Consider the following 23,473-nt stretch of genomic DNA (forward strand, 5'->3'; position numbering starts at 1 on the left):
ACTTCTCTGAAAAAATGAGACAACATGACATTTTGACAACAGTCCTGGAAATATATTTTATCGTTAATGTTTACGTTAATGTTTACGTTAATGTTTACGTTAATGTTTTCAGGTTATTCAATAATTAATTATTTTTGAAGAACTGAAGGTGCTACTATGTTACCATGTGCTACCATGTCAATTAACTTCTTTAAAAAATGATGACAACATGACATTTTGACAACAACATAGGAAATTTGATGCAGCCCAAAAATAAAGTTAGTTTCAAAATTATTTTTTATTTTTTATTCCTATATAAATGACAGCAGCAAACGACAGCAGCAACTTTATCGTTTCTGATGAAAAAGTTATTGATTCATTAGTTGAGGAATTAGTTGTGGCAGAAACTAAAACCCTCAACGAAAGAATTGGTGAAAACAAGATTGATTTACATAACTACCTCAAACATGATGGAGGAAGAGGAAGGAAAACTGGTATGGCTTTATTAGTAAATAAAATATCAAATTTAACGATTATAGATGTTGATATCAATAAATCGTACAATGATGAACTTAAAGAAACAGTTAGAAAAGACATTTTATCAAAACTTTCGGATAAAGATGTTATCGTTAAAACCGCTTCAGGAGGTCTTCACATTTATTGCAACACTAATTTCTTCTATTCAGTTTCGAACAGAATGATTAAATGTTATTCCTGCAATGATTATGATATTGATATAATGACTTCTATTGATGATTCAAAACGTTCATTAGTGGTTATGGCTGATTCAAGAGTTCGCAAGAATGCAACAGAACCAATCAATACATACTCATTCAGTCGTGGAAGTTACGATTCAACATTAACTAGAACAGTGAATGATATATTAAATGATTTGAATATTAAGGTAAGAGTTGAACAGAAGAATGAAGAAATAAAGAGTATAATGAATGAAAACAAAGATGTAAACATTGACGATAAACTTGCCCAGAGCATAGTTGATGGCATCAGTGATTTTGAAGTACATAATGACGGTGGAAACATGAATTTAGAAAAAGAAGTTACATTATTCACACTGTTTCAAGCAATTAATTCGTTACCCAATCATTTAATTAATGAAGCATACGATAACGTTTATAACTTCTGTAATTTAACTGAAAATGCAAAAAGTAATTTTGAAAAAGCACGTAGTAGATATGCACATTTAATGACTTCTCCATTTGTTTTGGTGAAGATTCTAAAACTATATCAAAAGGAATATTATGATGAATACGTTTTGCCTTTATTACGTAAGCCAAAAATAACATTTGACATCAAACTTGATGACTCGTTTTTGATAACAGATATTAGACGCAAGGCTGAAAATCATCAGTATAAAAACAGTTCTGAAGTAATTGATGATTTATCACGTGTAATCCGTTTTGTAGATTGTGGAAATAAATATTTCATTCAAAAAGACTATAATATCCACGACAAAATGAATCAAATATCATTCGTTCTTCAATCAAACATGAAAGAGTCACTCAAAATGATTAAATTATTTAAAGAAGAAGGTAAAACCATAACAGCATGGGATTTACTACTAAATCAATTATCCTCATTAACAGTTAAAGGTGTTTGCTTCAAATCTGATTCCCCAGATGTTTTCTCAACGTTTCAAGGTTATAAATACAACATTCTCGAAAAGCCTGATTACTCAAAAATTGAGATGTTTATGAATTTCATTAAAGAAGCCGTTTGTGATAATAACGATGAAGTGTATAAATACCTACTCGGCTGGATTGCATCAATGATTCAACATCCTGGAATCAAGAATGAAACAGCAATTATTTTGAAAGGACTTCAGGGAACAGGTAAAAACAGATTTACAGACATTATTTCTGAACTTCTCGCCGGTTATTCATGCAAAAACATTACCGAAATAAGTGAGCTAACGGGTAATTTCAATTCAGTAGTTGAGAATAAAATGTTTCTTGTACTTAATGAACTCAAGAATGTAGGTGAAGACAGACTCGCAAACTTCAACGCTTTGAAATCAATTATTACGGATAATGAGATTAGAATTAATGAAAAGAATCAACCCAGAAGAACTGCTCAGAACGTTGCAAACTTCATTTTCGTAACTAACAACGTTTACCCTGTCAAAATTGAAGTTGGAGACAGAAGATACGTAGTTTTAAGAGTTAATGGTAAATTTAAGGGTCAATTTGATTACTTCAAGAATTTAATGGATTCATGCACAAAGGAATTTTATGATAATTTACTGACGTATTTTATCAATTACGACCTTTCATCATTTAATGTACGAATCATACCGATGACTGAAGCCAAACAAGATTTAATTGAATTATCAACAAATCCTTTAGATGTATGGATAAATACACATTATGATGAATTGAGTGCAGGTATGATGTGTAAAAATGCTCTATTCTGCAAACCATCAGACATGAAAGACAAGAATTTCCAAATGAGTATTAAGGATAAATGTGATAGGAAACATAGAAGAATAGATGGTAAACAAACATGGTGTTATGTTTTGAAAGAAGAAATGAAAGGATTATATAAACAGGTTGAACCAAACGATAATGAGGATTCATTTACTGATGATGAAATACCTGTAAATGAAGCTTTATAAAGTATGATTGGAATTTATTTTTGCCTTCCTCCTGTGTTGTTGTCAAAATGTCATGTTGTCATCATTTTTAAAAGAAGTTAATTGACATGGTAGCACATGGTAACATAGTAGCACCTTCAGTTCTTCAAAAATAATTCATAAATGCCTTCCTCCTTTGTTGTTGTCAAAATGTCATGTTGTCATCATTTTTTCAGAGAAGTTAATTGACATGGTAGCACATGGTAACATAGTAGCAGTGAAATAAAATTTTGTTATCAGTTATTTTATCATCATTTTATTAAGTTCATCTTTAGTTAATAATTTGAATGGATTCGCTAATGTTCCACCTTGAGTCACAACACTTGCCCCGGCTAATTGTGAAGAACCTGGGATAAGTACTCCATGAAATGATTTCATTGGTATCATTAATTTAGAAATAGTTGGCTTAATTAATTTTGTCATTTATGATAAAAATAAAATGTTAAATTATGCCGTTCACTCTTTTGGAGCTCAGGACTTTCAGTCCGTTCTAAAGTTTGTTTCACAAACATTGAGCGTTCAATAAACGCGGTACCATGCGAATATAGTCATAAATGGTGGCATATAATCTTTACCCAAGCCTGTTGGATTTGTTGTGAAAGTGTGTGAATGATTTCCTCCTGGTTCAGTTTGTCGAAAAGTCTTTTTTGCTGAATTGTTATAAGCTGGAGATAAAACATCATAACCAACTTCATAGTCTGAGTTGTATAATGGGTGGTCTCTTAATGAGTGGCTATGGTCGCCAGAAAAGTTTGTAGTTCCTGTATGAGTGTGCGGTGGAAGGTTTGCTTCTTTAATTTTCTTCGAACCTCCTGCTTGCTTTGAATATCTAGCACAGTATAAGAATTTATTTACAATCTGCTTCCACGTACCAAAACCTAAAACTGTTGCTGGATTTGTTGAATTCATTGACGTATAAATAGAACCAACAGGATATAATGTTTGAAGTATTTCATTTTTCATGCTTGTAATCACATCATTTACTTCCGTCTTCTTTGCATAATTTTCATCAACATAAGTTTTATCTGCTTTAAGGTCTAAACATCCTGAAACCCATCCTGTATCAGCTTTAACTTTAAAAGTCTCCGATGCCCATTCATGATACCATTCAACCTTTTCTTTAATTTCATTATCTTTTTCATCAACATAAACCAAATTTGCCTTCTTCTCTAATTCACTATCCACATATTCCTTATCCACCTTCTTCATTATGTCGTTTAGGAAACCTTCTATGAATTCCTCATTTAAATTAAATCTTCCAATCTTCAAAACTTTAGGAAATGCATTTAATGCGTAATATCTCTGTTCTTCTGGTGGAATTGATGTTATATCATCCGTTATTCCTTTAATTTTTGAATTCATAAATAAAATTTCTTTTATATTTGATATCACTGCACCACCTTTGCAAACGAATTCGAAACGGTCATTTTTCAATACTATCTCCAAATCTCCATATTTCAACCTTTGCGTTTGTTCTGCCGTCTTTGAATTATATGCATATGTGGCGTATGTAATGGTCTGAAGGACCTGGGTGCTTTGCGCCTTAAGTTGCTGTTGTTTAATCATTTATTATGATTTAAAAATAAATATTTAATCTGTTATCTCATCAGTTATTTTCTCTATTTGAAATTGCCATAATATTTCATTCATAAATTCTAAATCACAATCAAATAGGTCAGTTATTCTAAATTTAATATTTGATAAATCTTTTGAATGAAGAATAAATGAATTCCCGGATAATTGAAACGGATATGATAAAGAAAATGTGTTTAAGTTGATGGATAAAATGTTTTGTATTGATGGGTAAGAGTTAGGGTCTAATGTTTGATGTGAAAATCTCATTGGGGTATTAACTTTATCACATTTGATTAAAATGAAATTGGAACCAGTGTCAGAATACAAAACATCCCCAACATCTTTTTCAAAATTTAATATCCCCAACAATGAACGAAGATGGGGAGTACAAAATTTAATTTTCAGCGGGAATTTAATAAGGTTATTTATTTCATCAAGTTCAAAAAGTTTATCAGGTTTTGATTTAAAATTTTCTTCATACCATACGATAAATGATTCATTTAAATAACTTAAAATCGTGTTAATATCCCATTTCGCTATCACATTATTTATATACATATCATACGTTTTTTCATGGTCATCTTTAATAAATGATATATAATCTGAAGGGTCTAAAAGAATGGGATTAAATTTACCACTCACAGAAACGAGAGTAACATTATAAATTCCGCTAACTGTTAAATTTAATTCACAGTTATTATTCGAAATAATATTGATAATTGACATTTTTTATTACGATTAAAAATATGGTAAAGCGTTATTTTCCAGTGATAAATAAAACTAGAATAAGATTACCTCAAGAATTCATAAATTCAACGAATAAGAAATTCATTCATGTTATAAATTTTAGTGTTTTCAGAAAATATGAGTCAGTGTCATATTCATCAACAGGTTATATTTCACTTCATTCAAATTTAGTTCAATCAAACCCATATAATGACCATTTCATAAGATTTTCAGATGGTATTAAAAATGTAATTGATAGATTAAAATATGAACAGATTGACAATATCGAATTTTTGGAATTTTGGTTTAAATATCCCGATGGAAAAAAGATTGAAGTTAAAGATAAAGCTGATACTATAACAAAAACAATTACAATGACCGATCCAGATAGTGGGGAACAAAAAGAAATAAAACAAACGATAGAAACTGGTGAAAGGTCAATTATTATTGATTATGATTCAAAGGATTATTATTCGATAATGTTAATGCTTGAATATTAAATAGCCTTAACAAAGAATTTTTCAAGTGATATTTTATATTCATCAACTATTTTATTATAAATATCATTATATGTTAAATGAAGTTCAGTTGTTGTTCCATTCTTTGATATCTTAATTGTGCTAATATTCTTTATAGGATTTATTTTTGCAACTGTTCCGCAGCATGAAACCTCATCATCTATGAAAAATTGAATCTTAACGTCTGAATCTTGAACATCACAAAGAATGGCGATAATGTGAATTAATGATTCATAAGGTAAATAATTAAACTGGATTGATCAATTAAATTTATTATTGAATCATAATTATTAATTATTATATCACGGTAAATTTTCATTAATTCAGAATTAATGTCTATTTTATATGGGTTCTCGATGTTTGATGAAAGAGTGGGGGTATGTTGGATAAGTGGGAATCTCAACAGGTTCTTTACCGGGTTCAGATAAAATGATTGGGTCTCCATTCTCATGGTTTTCTTCATTCTCCTCATTCTTCGGTAAGTCACGAGTTAATAAATTTGGTTGAGTTGCTGACCTTGTTAATTCGGGGCTAACATTAACTTTAACATTTTGAATAATTCGTGATTTATCATCATTTACGTTATAACCAACCGTAATCTCTGCTTTTGCGTTAGTGTTCTTTTGACTAGTGAAACGTCTTCTCATTTATATTCGAATAAAAAAATTTATTTAAACTTTTATTTTGCTGGAACTTTTGAATCTATTATTCCCTGTATTTGTTCATGAAGTTGATTTTTAGCTGTTTCATCGAAATTAATAGACCGAATATATTCATTAATTGCATTCTTATAATCATCTGATTTCTCAAATTTTCTTTTATCTGATTCCTTAACTAAATCATAAGTTAAACCTCGTTGCTGATATAATGGTTTCTTAATTAAATCTTTGAATGCTTGAGATAAAGCACCCGATGCAATTCTTGCTACTATAATTGGTTGGAATTGCTGTTTAAGTTCATCTTTAACATTTGCGAAAACTGGATCAAATAAAGCAACTTTAAAGAATTTCTTAGCTGAAATTTCGGGTCTAATATTTGCATATTGACCATCAAACTGGTTAGAATATCGTGGTAATCCATCCAGTCCCTCTTCAATAGCATTTAATTCTTCATTGAAATAAGAATATGGATTATGACGGTATGAATTAATTGGACCATTTTCACCTTCTCCAATGTATTGTTTAACAGCTTTTCCATTTTCATCAAATTGCATAGGATAACGTTCATTATATGCTTTACGTTTAGGATAATCAGATATAGTTAATTTATAACCATTTATGACTTTAATATTACCTTGACCATCAGTAACGAAAACTTCATTTATACCATCGGGTTTTCCATTTGGACCCGTAATGTCTGCTTCGTGTGCTTCCCAATTTGGACCATGACGTTTGGCATATGCTTGAGCTTCTGGTAATGTTAAAACGTTTCTCATTTGTTTAACATCTTTTTGAAGACCAGCAACAATATGAACTAATTCTTTCATTCCATCAGGAACTTTCATAGTTCTATTATATGCACCCCTTTTGTTTGTCCCTTGTTTTAATGGAACCTGTAGAAGATTTGCTATTTCTGTCATGTTTAATTATAAATAAAAAATAAAAATTAATTATAAAAAGTTAATCAAATTTAACACTTCCTTTATTTAAATCAACTATTATTTTTCCATGTTTACCTAATTGCTGATATTGTGTGTAAAGTTCATTAATGCTCATTGGTAAATTCACTTGATAAAGCATAACGTTCAACTGTTGACGACTAAACCCACTGAAAATGAAAAGTGTTGATAGATTTGATTTAATGTTTGTGCTTAATGCTTTGAAATATTGAACAGCCATAAAGAATGAACACTGAATGTGTCGACATTGAGTTAATAACTGATTAAAATATGATTTCTCATTTGTTATTAGTTTTGATTTCACTGCATCATCTAGAAAAATGAGTGAATGCAAAAATTCTCTATCAAAATTTGAAATAGAAAGTGTTTCAAATAATTCATCCCGTTGTTTATCAATAATTTTATCCTCTAATCCTTGCTTCTTGATTGTATTATATAATTCTTTATACATTAAAAAGTTTTTTAAATAATCTTCTGCTTCTTCTTGTGATAAATAAATAATTGGAATTTTGATTAAATGCTTTAAAGATTCAAATGTATCATCTGAAGGTGAACCTGAACGGTTGATATAAATTAACACATGTGAATGGGGGGAAGTGTTAGCAATAATGATAATTTGTTTTAATATCGTTAATGTTTTACCTTTATTCTGTTTACCAATTGCTGCGGTGATTGAATTTAAGTAACATTCAGAATATGGAATTTTCATTAATTTTTCCTTAGATAGAGCATTTCTATTATCACTCAATGCTTCATTAATCATATCATCTACGTATGTATTATATACTCCCGCTAATTCTTCATAAGGGGTGGATGAATTTAAATCCATTTAATCAAAAATAAATTTATAATTTTAAACATTTCTATTCATCAATATTTCATCATATGAACTTCTATACTGTGGTGGTGTACTTGTTGGATGATATTTCAAACCTTCATCCGGTGTCCATGTCCAATATGTAGTCCTAGTAAACCAAACCTGAGGAGGATTTGTCACCTTTGAACAGTAAGTGTCATTTTCACCCTGAATGATTGGATAAGCTTTCACTTGTACTGTAACTTGTGAGTTGAAAGTTTCTAATCCATCAAAGAATATACCTGCTCCATCACGTTGAACTGGAATAGTGCATAAGAATGAAGTTTGGTCTTTCCATGTTCTAGCTAATGGTACGCCATCATCACCATTCAGTGGTCTAGTTAATGAGTCCTCGTATTCTTCCGTGCATTCATTCACCCCATCTAAATCAGAAGCTTGAAGCATACGTGTAAAGAATATGTCACCCACTGTGGTCATCGCTTGATCGGGGAAGTTTCTGGAATCTATAGTGACCTGAAGACCTCGAAGCATTGGATTTTCTAAAACCGTTCTTTGCATTGCATTCTTCGGAAATGTTAACACAACATCTGTAACATTATGAAGAGCGTATGAGAAATCTGAGCTAATACCTTCAGGAGTGATGCAACCTCCATTTAGTGAACGAACGTCAATATGTTGAGCTGGAATCATGAATGGATCTTCCTTACTGAATAAACGTGGTATTGCTTTAACTGATTCTTCAATTAAACCGTATCCTGGTGTAATGCATTTATCCTCTAAAACTTCCATCTTTGTGCATGAAATAATAACATCATCAACTGTTGCGTCAGCAGATGTAGCGGCTAAGCTTGTAATTAATTTGGCAGGAAGTCCGATTTGTTGGAATTTGCGATCATATTTATAAACATGATTCATAATCTTTTCATAATTTTCATCAGTTATCTTTTCATAAACGTAACTTTGTAAATCAGCAACTCTTAACGGGTCAACCTGACAAAATACTAAAGTATCCCTGAAAACATAATATTTAAGAATGATATCACCAAATGATTTAGGATAATCATCGAACGCCTGAAATGCTAACAAATCATTTACTGGAATAATCATATCAAAAGTGATATCAACTTCTTCATTTGCTTTCTTGAAAACTTCTGAAAGGTCAATATATTTACCACATACTGAGTTATCATATTTTTGAACATTATTATATAACGAATGAACAAACTTTTTAACTTTCCTTTCTGATTTTGGTTTATATGTTGCAAATGCGAAAGATTCACGGGCGCAATCCATCTGAAGATAACCGGCATCACCTCTTTCGGTTTCTACTTCTAATTGTTTAAAGCTTTGATTTGATGATTTGTAACCAACGAATAAACGCATGCATTTAAAAGCGGCATCACATGTGAAAGATTTATTTGAAACTAGAGTTGCTTTAACTTTGCGTTTAATATATGTGTCACCTAATTGGTTCACATCATGAGCCGGATTTGTAATTCTTAAATGAGTTTGTTTATCATCAAAATATGGAGCATCAGAGTCATAGCATGAACTTTCAAGTTCTCTATAATATCTTCTACCGTCATTCTTTGCGAATATTTCATTTATCTTTTCGAATGAATGAAACACATTTCCATTAATCGGTTTGGTGTTTGGCACTAAATAGTTAGTCGTCATTTATTAATAAATAAAAAATCAAAATTAAAAGATGGAAATGAATTTTTAATTTTAATGAAATAATCAACTATGGCTGCAGGTATATTTAAGAAACTGTGGGATAGAGTAAAAAGAGGGGCGAGTAAAGTTTGGGAAACATTGAAGAAGGGAGCAAATTGGATATTTAAGAATAAAGAAGCAATTAGTGACGTTGCTGAATCAATAACACCAAAAGCTGCCCAAATAAGAGAAATTTTAAATAAAGGAGAAAAAGTTTATCAAAGACTACAACCGATACTAAGATAAAAATAATTTTAAAATAATTTATTTTTCCACTATCTACCCCCTATTTTATTAAGTATTCCTTCAGCAATTCCACCAACTGCGTTACCTGCTTGTGCTCCCATCGCCGGATTACCTGCTTTAGTACCTAATACTCCACCTATGATAGTTCCTGCCGTTTTCGCTACTGGTGCCAAAAAGTTTGCAATGGGTTTAGTAATCTTTTTATGAACCCAACCCGCAGCTTTCTTAATTCCATCCCATAATTTTTTAAAGAATCCTGCCGCCATTTCTGATTTAATATTAATTAAAAAAATATATTTCATCACTTATATTCTAATTTTTATTTAATGATAAATGAAACCGATTTTAAAAATAAATGAAACAGAGAAGGAAGAAATAAATGAAAGTGAAAATGTTCAACAAAAAATAAACGTTGTTAAACCAATTACTGAAATAAAAATTTTTTCATCTGTTGAAGAATTTAATGACTATTATGCTAATAATAAAAAATTATTTGAAGAATTGACAACGTGTAAATTGAATAAAATGTTTAAAGTTGATGGATTCAAAATTTCAAAAATAAAAGGGGTGGTTAGTTTGAAATCTATTCCTCAATCAAGAATCACCTCATTAATGAAAATAGATGATTTAACAAAAAGAATAGAAGAGATTGAAGAAAGAATGAATCAAATAATTGATTTCATAAATTCAAATAATCATTAGTTTCTTAAAGTTCTATGTTGAACTCATCAAATTCTTTTTCTCGTTTATGAGGTCTTTGATTATGACTCCATTGATTCCATTCAGGATTTAAACATTGTTTAATTAATCACAGAATATCTGACATCATCTATATATAGCTTCTTTTATAAAAGATAAAATAAATTATTTTAAAATTAATGTTAATTTTTAATGATTTATGTATGGGCTGAGTGTAAATGTCTTACAATTTTGAAAATTTTTTAAATCTTGATTTATTCAAAAACGTAAGAATAAAAACCGTAAGAATCATACATTTTTTACTTCATATGTTAAAAAAAATGATACAAAATCGCTCGATATTGTATGAATTCTTACGTTTACAAAAAAAGTCACACAACCCGTCAACATATACTACTAAAATTTTTACCAATAATTTTTGATTTTGGCTATGGATACTTACTATATAGGGGATAGATATTTGATGTGCGAAGTATCGCATGAAAGTTATCGGGCCGAATTTGAGATATTATTATTAAAAATTATATTCAATATCTTGCTCACTAAATATATTCTTTTGAGATGTGAAATGTGTTCACGGTTTAAATTTTGAACATTACATATTTTTCAGAAAATTTAGTATAACATGAATATTTTGGTACAACGCACATCAATCTTTTAATAACGTATATTTGCAGTGAGTAGGCATGCACCGAGCCTACTCACGCATTAAACTTTTAATTCGTTCTCTGGCCGACAAAGATCCAGAGAACCACATCTGCATTAACTTATGCTGAAGTTTTCTGGATTTCCTTCCTCTATTGAGAGAAATTCAGAAAACTTCAGCATAAACGAATTACAGACATGTTCTCTCGCTCTTTGTGGGCCAAGTACCACAACTACATTACACTAGGTCAGAGTTCTTCCGAGGCCTCTCATCAAATGAGAGACTTCGGAAAAACTCTGTCCTATTCGATTAATTACAGAATCCTAGGCCTTTTGGGAACTAGGAAATAGTAGTAAGAGTACTTTAAGGCAATGTTCATTACGAAGTCTCTCATCGAATGAGAGATTTCCTAATGAACATTGCCCATTTCGAGTAAACTTACATCCCTGACCCCCAAGGGTTCAGGGAGTAGTACTGTAGTCCACGAGAGTAATAACGTATAACTAATATCGCCAGAAGCACAACAATTACGCAGCCTAGCTACGCTATCTTAGCAGCTAGGCTGCATAGATATTGTGCTTCTGGCGTGCAGAAACCTCATGGAAGACCCATTGGAGATCTCCAGCCGAAATCACTTGCTGATGTGGATGGAGCAGCACTATGATTGGCCAGATCAAAGGCTGCGTAGCATCCCAGCAAGTGGATTGTCGGCGGCGACTCCAACTGTGGTCCACCATGAGATTATGACACTTTTGCGATTTGGCGCCAAACTTTTTTTGTAGATGGCAAATATGTGCAAAAATGCCATTTTACAAATGTAAACTTTGTAAACTAAAAATGGCAAATTTGGGTAGATATCCCTGACTCAGATCAAAAATAGCAAAACAATGAGTAATAGTGTGTCCAAAATGTAATATTAACATATTATGATAGTTTAAATATTGAATTTTGAATGAAACATCCTTTTGTTTGCGAAAATAAGTTAAAACACACAAAATATTGTGTTTATAACATTACAAAACGCCATATTTTGTTTTGATATCATGTGATAACTAATAAATGATTGAGAAACATTTAACATCTGATGGTATATCATTGTTTGATTGAGTAAAAATCATAAAAACAGTATTTCATTATTAAACATTAAGTAATAGCCATTATTATATTGTAAAATGATTGCATGATTGTAAAAGGTTGAATTCATGAAACTTCAAATTTAGGTTTTTTAATCAATTATGAGTACTTTATAATATTAATGAGTTAGGTTATGTACATGAATATTCTATTTATGCATTTCTTCAAATTTTCTGAAAAGCTTATCTCTTTTACTCATGTATGAATACTTTGTGAGTGATCATATAAAAATAATGAATATTCTGCAATTTGTGCTAATAATATCTAGTATATGCATAAAATTACATATTCTAGAAGAAAAACGAACAATTTCGATATATTTATAGTTGAATAATAGAAATATTTAATATAAAATAAAATAATCGAATTATTTACGTGATATGTTTATGAAACATTCAAGAGAAAAATTAAATGAAAAAAGAAATTCAAAAAAATGTTTTTTCTTATTTTTACTTAGACATAAAATAAGTTCAAATGAAATTGGAGATGCTTCACAACTTCCTAATGCATGCAATGAAAGTGTAAGATCAAAAGAACAAACTTTCATTTCATTTGTATAAACTGAAGCATAAAAACTACTACTTGCAGTCAAAACATCTCCAGTACAGTTTATAACTGTTATAATAGCATTATCTGCACTAAAAATATTACTTGCTTTGTTTTTTAAGAAGAATGAAGAAGAATGAATAAGACCTAAATAATAATTACTAGTATAACATGAGTTGTTTCTGAATAAAGATCTTTTCACAAATGAATCAGGTGTATACCAATGATACATGCAAATAGCATTTGATTTATGATTATCATTAGAAATGAAACAACAATAGTTAATATTAACTGGACTATTTAGAAAATAATAACCAACACAGTCTTGACATCTTGTTTTAGTGTTGTTTGTAGAAATTAGACTTTGTAATCCGTTGTAATGAAATATACTGGAATATCCATTGTCATCATGACCGCATTGATAGAGAGAAGTTAAATTTACAACATTTTTGTTTGTTTTTGTTTTAACATCTGTGTATGAATGTTTGCCATTGTCTTTTGTGTAGCATTTAAATGAACAGAATCGGTCTTGAACAATCGAACTGTTACAGTTGAAGAAGATGCAGCCACCGTTGCCTGATGGGCGAGTAATATTACTGTATGTGCAGATAGAATGAAGTAATTTGATAGAATTCTTTTCGCAATTAATAACATTGTCAGAAAAATCTTTGAATTCGGAAGAAAATAAGAAAAAGTCTGAAGAAATAGTTGGTTTCGTGTTATTTGTGATATCAGTATGGTCTTGTGTTGGCTGGCCAAAGTATTCTTCCCATATGTCACTTGGAACTCCAGCCTCATTAAAAGCTAGAGTTGAGCAAAGATTTTGGAGAAAAAATAAAAAATAAAAAAAAATGAAGAACTTCCCTTTTTTGTACATCGCTGTATAGTTGAAATATCCTCCGAGAGTAGTTTTCATAACTCTCACATACATACGTATATCCGAGGAAAAGATAGTCAAACAAAAAATTCGTTAATATATCATTTTCTATTAGAAATTTAAATATTGATATTTGGAAAATGTCTATCAGCAAACTACAAAACCACAAATTACATGCATATTTAAAATATTGTCACTTAGACTCCTTATTCATCTTATTAACTTTAACTTTGTTTCTCAGCAAGAAAATAACTTTCGAATTCTATATGATAATGAATCAAATATATATTAAAAGAACTTCCCACTAAGAAATTAATGATCGGAGCGAAGTTTGGTCTAATATTCATATTCATTCAAATAAGAAGTAAAATTCCCAAACCTACAGTTAATTTTTAGAAGCTGACAGGAAATATGATTATCTATGACAAAAAATATTTGTAAATACGTTGACTCATCAAGTTTAATCTTGCTATTACAAGAAATCTCCAATGATTGCTTATGTATTATTCAAACGTTATGTAAAATGACATTAAATGTATCAAAGGATTTATTCGATACAGTAATTTGATTTTAAAAATTACAAGTTTTTAATTGAAATAAAAAATGAAATAAATTTTTACACAAAACTTGTTTTTTTATAAGTTATTAAATAAAAATCTAACTACTCTATTATATTGCGAAGTAAAAAAAATTAGTACTTGATCGATTTGACTTTCTCCCATGGAAGATCGATGTCTGTACGACCGAAGTGACCGTATGCAGCGGTCTGCGCGTAAATAGGACGAAGAAGGTCCAAATCTCGGATGATAGCGTATGGACGAAGATCGAAGTTATTGTTGATAATATCGACAAGTTCTTCGTCTGTCTTACCTTTGCCGGTGCCGTATGTGTCGACAAAGACTGACAGAGGGTGGGCAACACCAATAGCGTAGGAGAGCTGGACTAAGCATCGTGAGCAAAGACCAGCCGCAACAAGGCTCTTGGCAACCCACCGAGCGGCGTAGCATGCTGAACGGTCGACTTTAGATGGATCCTTGCCAGAGAATGCACCTCCACCGTGAGCACCCCAGCCACCGTATGAGTCGACAATGATCTTACGACCGGTTAAGCCAGAGTCACCAAGTGGACCACCGATCACGAAACGGCCACCTGGGTTGATGTGCAGGATAGTGTGATCATCAACAAGTTCTTTTTGAAGGACTGGATCAATCACGTGTTTCTTGACTTCAACACGAAGTTTGTCTAATGTAACTTCATCAGTGTGCATAGTGGAGATAAGGACGGTGTGGATACGAAGTGGTTTGAGGTGACCGTTGTTACGTTCGTATTCAACGGTAACCTGTGTCTTACCATCCGGACCAAGGAATGGAACAGTGCCATTCTTACGGACTTCGGTAAGCTTGCGAGCAAGATTGTGTGCAAGAACATGTGTAAGTGGGAAAAGTTCTTTAGTTTCGTCGGTAGCATAGCCGAACATGATGCCTTGGTCACCTGCACCTAATTCTTCTGCTTTCTTGTTAAGGTGGACGGCCTGTGCGATATCTGCTGACTGCTGGCTCATAGAAACCATCACTGCGCATGTGTCGGCATCGAAACAGAGCTTGGATGATGTGTAGCCGATGTTGCGAACTGCATCACGAACAAGCTTCTGGTAATCGAGGTGAGCATTCGATGTCAATTCACCAAGAAGGCAGACAATGCCTGTCTTTGTGCATGTTTCGCAAGCAACTTTCGAATTTGGATCCTGAGCAAGGCAAGCATCAAGAATTGTGTCTGAGATGATATCGCACATCTTATCTGGGTGTCCTTCTGTGACAGACTCACTGGTGAAAAGGAACTTCTGTGACATACCTTTTATAAAAATGAAGAGAAATATCCAAAAATTTCATAATCTCTCAAATTTGTATTTCAAAATTTGTGACAAAACTAATGAAATATGCTGGGATTTTTGTGCTCATTAAAATTATCTCATTACGTAAAAAATTCAATACATCTTGGTCGAATGACCATTTTGTTATAGACCGAAAATAGATTTTTTCGGTTTTCTCTTCAAATAATTGAAAGAATGATACTATTATAGGTTTATTATATTATATAGCATATAATCATGCTATAGCCGAAAATTATAAGTTTTGAGAAGATTGAATATAACACAAATAAATTTGAATGTAAGTTAAATTGCTTGTTGTTTTTAATAGCTATTTAATGAGAAATCCAATATTGCAAAATTCAAATTGAATGATTGAAAGAACAGAAAAAGTAATTCTTTTCAATTTCGAATATGTTTCATTGTATTTATAATTATATGGCAAATAAGATATTTAAACTTGATTTTTGAAGGAAAATTCACAAAATTGAAAAAATTCAAATAATTTTTATTCAAAAATAAACTAGTTATTTGAGTTTAATACTAATTATCTATTCAAACTACAAAGTTTGTAATTTAAAATATTTTGTGAGATCAGATTGAATTAATTCAAGGTTCTTTTCAATTAATATTAATGACCATATTACGCATTTTCGAACATTCTAAACCAAATATATAAAAATGGGAGACGAATGTTAAATTTGCTAGACATGGGGGAGTTGTCTGCAAAGTTTTAGCTCTTATCTCTAACAAAAAATTAATTTTTAAAAAAATGACCGAATACGTTTCACAGCGAGAAAAAAATAAAAGGCAAGATAGAATTTTCTAGACATAAAGAAGTTGTTTACCGAGTTTTAGCTCTTATCTCTAACAAAAAATTAATTTTTAAAAAAATGACCGAATACGTTTCACAGCGAGAAAAAAATAAAAGGCAAGATAGAATTTTCTAGACATAAAGAAGTTGTTTACCGAGTTTTAGCTCTTATCTCTAACAAAAAATTAATTTTTAAAAAAATGACCGAATACGTTTCACAGCGAGAAAAAAATAAAAGGCAAGATAGAATTTTCTAGACATAAAGAAGTTGTCTACTAAGTGTCAGCTGTTACTTCTTCTCAATACTGATATAAAATAAAAATCTTTATTATTTATTTAACCTTTATTATTTCATTAAACTTCATTTATTTTATATTATAGTTTTATTCTTTTAGCTACTTGTAAAATAATCTAATTTTATATCATCATTTTACCGTATTATTCTTCAGTACATCGATTGTGTATCTAAAATAATATCATTATCCTTATTCTGTTTTTTCCAAAATTCTTTTAAATATCTTTTTTGGTTAGCTTACTTTATACTTTTTACTTTTATTTTTTGTAATAAACAGAAATTCATCAAAAGTGACAGCTCTCAATTTTTTGACATTTGTAAATTCTAAATTGAATGAGAAAAATGAAATAATACTAAACATAATACAATATTCTAGATTTAATTATAATTAGGAAAAAGTTAGTTTTGAGAGTACTTTTCATAGGCATATAGAATGAATTCTTCTGAAAAATAATATCACATAAACTCATATTATTTTCTAATATATAACTATTTTATATAAAAATCAAATTCAATGATCTTAAAAGCGAAGGATAAACCTCAAAATTTACGAATATAATGAGTGGGAATATAATGCTTATCTATCATAAAACCATATGAAATATCAATTTTTGCTTTACGCCTAATTTTTGACGACAATTAGCAAAAAATGTTAAATGTTAACACTCAGTCCATTTGAATATGAAAAATAAAATTGACTTTGATTAAATGTTTTTATTTATCATGCAATTCTTCTTGCGACCAAAGATTTGAATAAAAGTTCAAAAAATAAGTTAGCTTAAAAAATAATATACGGTAGTGTTTACTAATAGATGAATAGTATATAAATTCTATTAAAATGGATTTGATCCAAAAAAATATATAAAATTTGATCATAAATAAAATCGTTTTAAATTACTTCTTCATTTAAATTATAACAATTATTTTTGGTTTTATATTTTTTTGGATCGAATCCATTTTAATAGAATTTATATACTATTCATCTATTAGTAAACACTACCGTATATTATTTTTTAAGCTAACTTATTTTTTGAACTTTTATTCAAATCTTTGGTCGCAAGAAGAATTGCATGATAAATAAAAACATTTAATCAAAGTCAATTTTATTTTTCATATTCAAATGGACTGAGTGTTAACATTTAACATTTTTTGCTAATTGTCGTCAAAAATTAGGCGTAAAGCAAAAATTGATATTTCATAAAAAAAAAAAAAAAAAAAAAAAGGCAGTGGGGCTTCCAGGCACTTCGTGCCTTCTAGCCCTGATGTTGATGTTTAGTATAAATGAAGTTTTTATTCGGAGGACTCTTCTTCTTCCTCCATTGCTTCTGGGAAGAAGCCTTCTTCTGGGTCGAAAACATTATATAATGTTTCACTTTTCACAAATTATATATGTTTTCATGTTTTGTCACTTTTCTGTCACTTTTCAGGAAAAAACATTTTTATTATTATATATAAATGAATTTTACAAAACCACCGTTACCGTTCTTTGGAAATAAGAGTAGATGTAAAGATATTATATTGAGAGAACTTAAGAAACTACCGAATGGTCTAACATTTGTAGATTTGTTCGGTGGAAGTTTCTATATATCTCATTTATGTCATACCGTATTTCCTGACTCAAAGATTATATGCAATGACTTCGACAACTATATGGACCGTCTCAAACATATTCCAGACACAAACAATATATTGAAAGAGTTTAAAAGAAAAGATACCTATAGGTAAGATGGAACGTATACCATTAGATAAGAAAAATATTGTGAGAGAGGTTTTGAAAAAAGCAGAATATATAGACTGGAATAGTATATCTGCTAGACTATTATATAGTGGTGCTATAAGAGTTCATGACATTGAAACACTTATGTCAAAAGTTTTATATCTTAACTATACAAATGTTTTCAAAGAGGACATAGAAAAATATATTGAGGGTATAGAGTTTGTGAGATGTCATTGGACAGAGTTGTATGAAAAATATAAAGACAAGGAAAATGTTTTCTTTATAGTGGACCCGCCGTTCTATAACACATGGGATTTTCAATACCAAGTAGACTGGACTTTGAGAGACTCTTTAGAAACTTTAGACGTTATACATAACCATCCATGCTTTTACTTTACATCCGATAAAAGTGGTTTGGAAACCGTTATGAGATGGTTAGAGGACATACATGACTATGAGTTTAGATATGACAAGATAGAATATGAGAGAGGTCCTATAAACTGGAGAAAGTGTCACAATAAAGAAATTTTATTAGTAAGTAAATGTGGTTTGAAATCGGATTGTTAGTTTTAGGTTTTTTCCATTGTGTCATTTATTTATTTGACGTGGCAGAAAAGTACAGAGAATATGAAGATGAACCAATGCCTGCAAATGTTCAGTATATGTACTCGTAAGAGATATTTTTATCTAATATTAAATGGACGCACAGAACTTAGCGAATGCACAGCAACCTGGACAACCAAACCCAGAGAATATTCCAAATGAAGTTAGAATACAAACTGCAATGGCAAACTATGGTCAAGTGCCAACAGATGTACAAATGCAAACTGCCATGTCAAATGACGCTGCGTTAGGTTTGCCACCATGGTATGCAAATATGAGATGGAAAGAGTTTTATACAAACCCTGAAGTGGGATATAAACAACTTTATGCAGATGACGCGAACACAGGAGTTGACCCAGAATATGTTTTCTACCAGAGGAGAAACAGAATGTATGAGCTCCAGTTAAAGAATGCTATGGAACCCAACAGGAAACGTAAGAGACTAGGCGGACATTAGATTTTTACATATAGTAAAATGGGTTTCTTCAGTAGTATTGGAAACTTCTTCAGAAGAGTTGGAAGAGGTATATGGAATGGAATAAAAACCGTAGGAAGAGGAATTTGGAACGGAGTCAAAAATATTGGTAAAAGAGTAGGTCAGTTTGTTGGTATTATACCTAAAGACCCTGAACCAGAAGAACAAGCTCCTGTTATACAACAGCCTGAACCTGCACCACAGTCTAGTTGGCAACCAAATCCAACACCTCAACCGTATTAAAAAATTATATTTTTACCGTTCGATAGTAGTTGTATATGAAACTAAGTTCTAAGTAAAACGCATGGTATAATGGAATTATTCTTTTTCTTCCATCTGTAGTAAACCATACTTGAAAGTCTGAAATACTTCCACTCGGCGGTTCATATAACTTTGTAGGTTTTTCGTAAAAGTCATTTGCCAAGCATAAGAAAGAGTTTTGAGCGCCAGAAAATGAAGCATGAACAATAATAGCAGCTGGGTCGAAAACATCTTTAAATAAATATGGTTCATCTCTTGCATATCGACTGTAAATATTTGCTAAAGGAAGTTCGACTTTCTGATTTAACATTCTTTGCAAATAATACCATGACATTGCAGTGAATTCTGTATATATTTGTTCGTCTTTCTTTGGATTGTCTTCGTAGATTTGAAATGACACTTGTGAATTTTGTTTGTCATATACAATTCTCACATAAAGTGTGCTCTCGGTATTTGCATATTCATCAGCATATTTTGCATAACATGAATTTATTTTATCTTCTATATTTTTTAACGCAGTCTGTAGAGAAGATGAAAGGTCAACTTGTATTAGCTCAATTTCTTCCCACATTTTTCGTTTCCCTTCAGATATATAATCTATATGAAACCTTACAATAAATGGAAAACTTTTATCTTCTACAGACACAAACTTCATTCTACGAAAGCCAATAGCTTTTGTGACAGATGGGTCTCTTAGCCATCTTAATGGGTAGTCAAAACGATAGCCTTCATGCTTTACGGTCTCTGTCTCAAACTTTTGACCGACATTCGTAAAAAGTTCATCTAATGGTTTAGTTGTAGCAACTCTTGAATTTTCTTTTTCTATTGGAAGCATATTTTATCTAGAATAAAAATGTCAAATGAAACAGCGTCTATGAGAGAAATACAACACAACCGACAACTCATTATGCAAGCTCTAAATAAGAACACAACAAACTTTTCAAACTATTCTAAGATATCTGAGTCATTGAAAGAAGGAAACTTAAAACTGACAATAAACCCAATGACAGATGAGTTTCTGTTTCAAGACAATAAGAACCATACTGTCTGTATAAATCCAACAAAAGGAACTTTAAACGAGAAACCTATAGATGAACTTCTTTTGAAAGCAGATGTTGACAACAAAGCTGACAAAGAGTATGTAGACGATGCAATAGCAAAAGAAGAAGAAAGAGCTAACAAAGCTTATGCAACGAAAGAGGATGTTGAAAAGAAAGCAGATAAAACATATGTTGACGATGAGTTAGCATGTGTGACTAGTGCGTTAGTGAAGAAGGCAGATAAGGAATATGTGGATGAAAAAGACAATGAAATTAAAGAAAGGGTTGAATGGTACCATGAACGGACAACAAAGATTTTAAAAGCTAAAGCCGATACAGGATGGGTTTCAGGGTGTTTAGACCTTAAAGCCGACAAGAACCATACACATTCTATATCTGATATTACAAACTTACAAGAAACCTTAAACAGGAAAAGTGACGTTGGACATACACATACCATTGCAAATATTACAAACTTACAAGAAACCTTAAACAGGAAAAGTGACGTTGGACATACACACGATTTCTTCAGAACTGTTGGTATAGAAAATATTGAAGGAACGGTTGAAGAAACTGGTGGGGATGTATTAAATTGGAAACCTCCTAACTTTCCACAAGGTTTAACATCGGATGAAGACATTAGATGTAGAAATGTCTATGTCATGGAGGATGAAAACAAAGTTAAATTCACTGCTCAAGATTTATATGATAAAAAAGCTGACAAAACAGAGCTTCAAACGTTAAAGACAGAAATACTTCAAACAGTATATCCTATAGGTTCTATTTATACGTCAATGAACTCTACCAGACCAGAAGTAGTACTTGGTTTTGGAACTTGGACTCAAATAGTCGACAGGTTTTTGTATTGTGCAAACTCTTCAAAGGAAACAGGTGGAAGTAAAACGATTTCAGGTGAAAACTTACCTGCGCATAGTCACTACGTAGATTTAAGTACATCTCAAGCAGGTTGGCATAAGCATAAATTTTGGGATTGGTCAGCAATGAAAAAAGGTAAAGGATATGATGTTAAAGACGACGTTCAGTTTGCTATAAATTGTTTCTGGGGTGACACTCAGGGAGATGGAAACCATACACATCGCGTTTCAGGGTATACGCAAACAACGGGACAAAGTAAAGAATACATGCCACCTTACATGACAGTTTACGCATGGTATAGAATTGCTTAGTCGTCATTTTCAACTTCTTTAGCATATTCGTCAGGAGTTGTCTTATATTTGTTAGGAACTGTCTTTGAAAGTATACCACCTTGAACTTTGACAAGTTTGAAACGAGGTCGACAATATGTAGTTTTTTATTCTGCTTGCAGTGTGTACATTTTTGCCATGTTTTGCCTAAAACTTCATAATATTCTCTTGCTATACTTTCTTCTCTATTTTTACGAACACGAAATGTGAGTACCTGTCGGGTTCCCATTGTTGTCATAGTCAATAGTATTTTCATATGGGTCGCGTTTAGGTATTTATTATTTTACTTTGTCACCTTTCTGAAGTTTTGAAGCCTGGCATTCTTCTTGTCTATCCTCTAACTAAACTATTAAATATATAGTCTTTCTCTCTAAGTCAGGGTGTTTTTTCATTTCTTCGGGGAGTGTTTCCCAAACCTTTTTGTTTACGGCTTAGTAAATATTTAAAAACTTGTCTCATCTTTGCCATGGAGAAGTGTCTATTATTTGTCGTCATATGACATTTCATTTGCTTCACCACCTTGTGGTTGGTTTAAGTCTCTTAAGATTTTTATACAACTGTCAATGACACCAAGAGGCAGAATGGTTTTGGGTCGACAATGAAATATTGGTTACATTTTTTGAAACGCAGATAGTTTTTAATATCATCTGATTTGAAAGAACTTTCACAGTCAGATGTCAGTTTTGTTGGATGGTATTTGTCAACGAATATTGTCAAAGCAGTTTTCACATCTAAATATTTTTGGACCATAATGGTATGGCTTTCACATAGTATCTTGTGTTTTGACGGACAAATATTAGCCAGTAGTGGAGGTCTCTCTCTATACCTCGGATATTTTGTTCACCAAGATATCCATAAACCAAGATTTTGGTGTTGAACTTAAAATTTATCATGAGTGCTTTCTTTGTTGCTTAGAAACATAGGGGTCCTTGTTTGGATTCGTCATTTTTTAATCCCATAAAGAATATGGCGGTTTATTTTGGCGCACTAGCAGGAGTTGCATCCAGATTTTTGCCCGCAGTGGGAACAATAGCCAGAGGTGCGTTTGGAATTGGAAGGAAGATTGTTGAGTACATTAGGTATACTTAAAGAGAAAGCACAACCCTATTATACAAACTTAACAGAAAGGTTGGGAGGTAGCACGAGATGCAACAAATCTTATTCCAAATCCTGAAACAAGAGGAAAGTTCAAGGATGGATGGACAATGTAGGAAGACAAGCAAGGAAAACTACTATAACAAAGCAAATGACTTACTATAACCAAGCAGGGCAACTTAATGGACCAAGGTGAAAGATTCTTTAACAGAGGATATAACCATGCACAACAATGGGTAAACAATAACCAACCTCAACCGCCTCAACGTGGGGAATGTAAAGTTTTTTTACTGAGATGAAATGAACAATACAGCATTGAGACAAATGATTCAAAAGATGGATTTGGTCTGACTA

The 23,473-nt window shown here is 31.4% G+C and overlaps 8 protein-coding genes across 8 annotated transcripts, besides 9 other annotated features; 3 read left to right on the forward strand and 5 right to left on the reverse strand.

Moving 5' to 3' along the window:
- Positions 1 to 7,769: part of a mobile genetic element that runs on past the window's edge.
- On the forward strand, positions 299 to 2,611 carry TVAGG3_0192860 (uncharacterized protein; the record flags this gene model as incomplete). Its single annotated transcript, XM_051226045.1, has 1 exon — positions 299 to 2,611. The coding sequence occupies one exon, from the start codon at positions 299 to 301 to the stop codon at positions 2,609 to 2,611; it is 2,313 nt and encodes a 770-aa protein (XP_051111031.1).
- On the reverse strand, positions 3,149 to 4,195 carry TVAGG3_0192870 (phage tail repeat-like family; the record flags this gene model as incomplete). The annotated part of the gene is made up of 1 exon (XM_051226046.1): positions 3,149 to 4,195. The coding sequence occupies one exon, from the start codon at positions 4,193 to 4,195 to the stop codon at positions 3,149 to 3,151; it is 1,047 nt and encodes a 348-aa protein (XP_051111032.1).
- Positions 6,128 to 7,027, reverse strand: TVAGG3_0192880 (uncharacterized protein; the record flags this gene model as incomplete). The annotated part of the gene is made up of 1 exon (XM_051226047.1): positions 6,128 to 7,027. One exon carries the CDS (start codon positions 7,025 to 7,027, stop codon positions 6,128 to 6,130), a length of 900 nt encoding a protein of 299 aa, XP_051111033.1.
- Positions 7,770 to 7,919: 150 nt separating the features above from the next.
- TVAGG3_0192890 (uncharacterized protein) lies at positions 7,920 to 9,560 on the reverse strand (the record flags this gene model as incomplete). Its single annotated transcript, XM_051226048.1, has 1 exon — positions 7,920 to 9,560. One exon carries the CDS (start codon positions 9,558 to 9,560, stop codon positions 7,920 to 7,922), a length of 1,641 nt encoding a protein of 546 aa, XP_051111034.1.
- A 69-nt stretch (positions 9,561 to 9,629) lies between these two features.
- On the forward strand, positions 9,630 to 9,845 carry TVAGG3_0192900 (uncharacterized protein; the record flags this gene model as incomplete). Its single annotated transcript, XM_051226049.1, has 1 exon — positions 9,630 to 9,845. The coding sequence occupies one exon, from the start codon at positions 9,630 to 9,632 to the stop codon at positions 9,843 to 9,845; it is 216 nt and encodes a 71-aa protein (XP_051111035.1).
- Positions 9,846 to 11,203: 1,358 nt separating this feature from the next.
- Positions 11,204 to 11,798: a mobile genetic element.
- A 2,640-nt stretch (positions 11,799 to 14,438) lies between these two features.
- On the reverse strand, positions 14,439 to 15,596 carry TVAGG3_0192920 (methionine adenosyltransferase (MAT) family; the record flags this gene model as incomplete). Its single annotated transcript, XM_001301109.1, has 1 exon — positions 14,439 to 15,596. The coding sequence occupies one exon, from the start codon at positions 15,594 to 15,596 to the stop codon at positions 14,439 to 14,441; it is 1,158 nt and encodes a 385-aa protein (XP_001301110.1).
- A 165-nt stretch (positions 15,597 to 15,761) lies between these two features.
- Positions 15,762 to 16,599: a mobile genetic element.
- Positions 15,762 to 16,599: a terminal%2Cinverted (terminal inverted repeat of Banshee-A1 transposon ID:TVAGG3_0192930).
- Positions 16,600 to 16,826: 227 nt separating this feature from the next.
- Positions 16,827 to 16,855: a mobile genetic element.
- Positions 16,827 to 16,855: a terminal%2Cinverted (terminal inverted repeat of ISTv1 transposon ID:TVAGG3_0192940).
- Positions 16,856 to 16,990: 135 nt separating this feature from the next.
- Positions 16,991 to 17,027: a mobile genetic element.
- Positions 16,991 to 17,027: a terminal%2Cinverted (terminal inverted repeat of Banshee-A3 transposon ID:TVAGG3_0192950).
- Positions 17,028 to 19,518: 2,491 nt separating this feature from the next.
- Positions 19,519 to 19,761, forward strand: TVAGG3_0192960 (serine threonine-protein phosphatase family; the record flags this gene model as incomplete). Its single annotated transcript, XM_051226050.1, has 1 exon — positions 19,519 to 19,761. One exon carries the CDS (start codon positions 19,519 to 19,521, stop codon positions 19,759 to 19,761), a length of 243 nt encoding a protein of 80 aa, XP_051111036.1.
- A 4-nt stretch (positions 19,762 to 19,765) lies between these two features.
- Positions 19,766 to 20,350, reverse strand: TVAGG3_0192970 (uncharacterized protein; the record flags this gene model as incomplete). Its single annotated transcript, XM_051226051.1, has 1 exon — positions 19,766 to 20,350. The coding sequence occupies one exon, from the start codon at positions 20,348 to 20,350 to the stop codon at positions 19,766 to 19,768; it is 585 nt and encodes a 194-aa protein (XP_051111037.1).
- A 501-nt stretch (positions 20,351 to 20,851) lies between these two features.
- Positions 20,852 to 23,473: part of a mobile genetic element that runs on past the window's edge.

The sequence above is a fragment of the Trichomonas vaginalis genome, chromosome IV (assembly GCF_026262505.1).
Source record: "Trichomonas vaginalis G3 chromosome IV, whole genome shotgun sequence".
Lineage (NCBI taxonomy): Eukaryota > Parabasalia > Trichomonadida > Trichomonadidae > Trichomonas > Trichomonas vaginalis.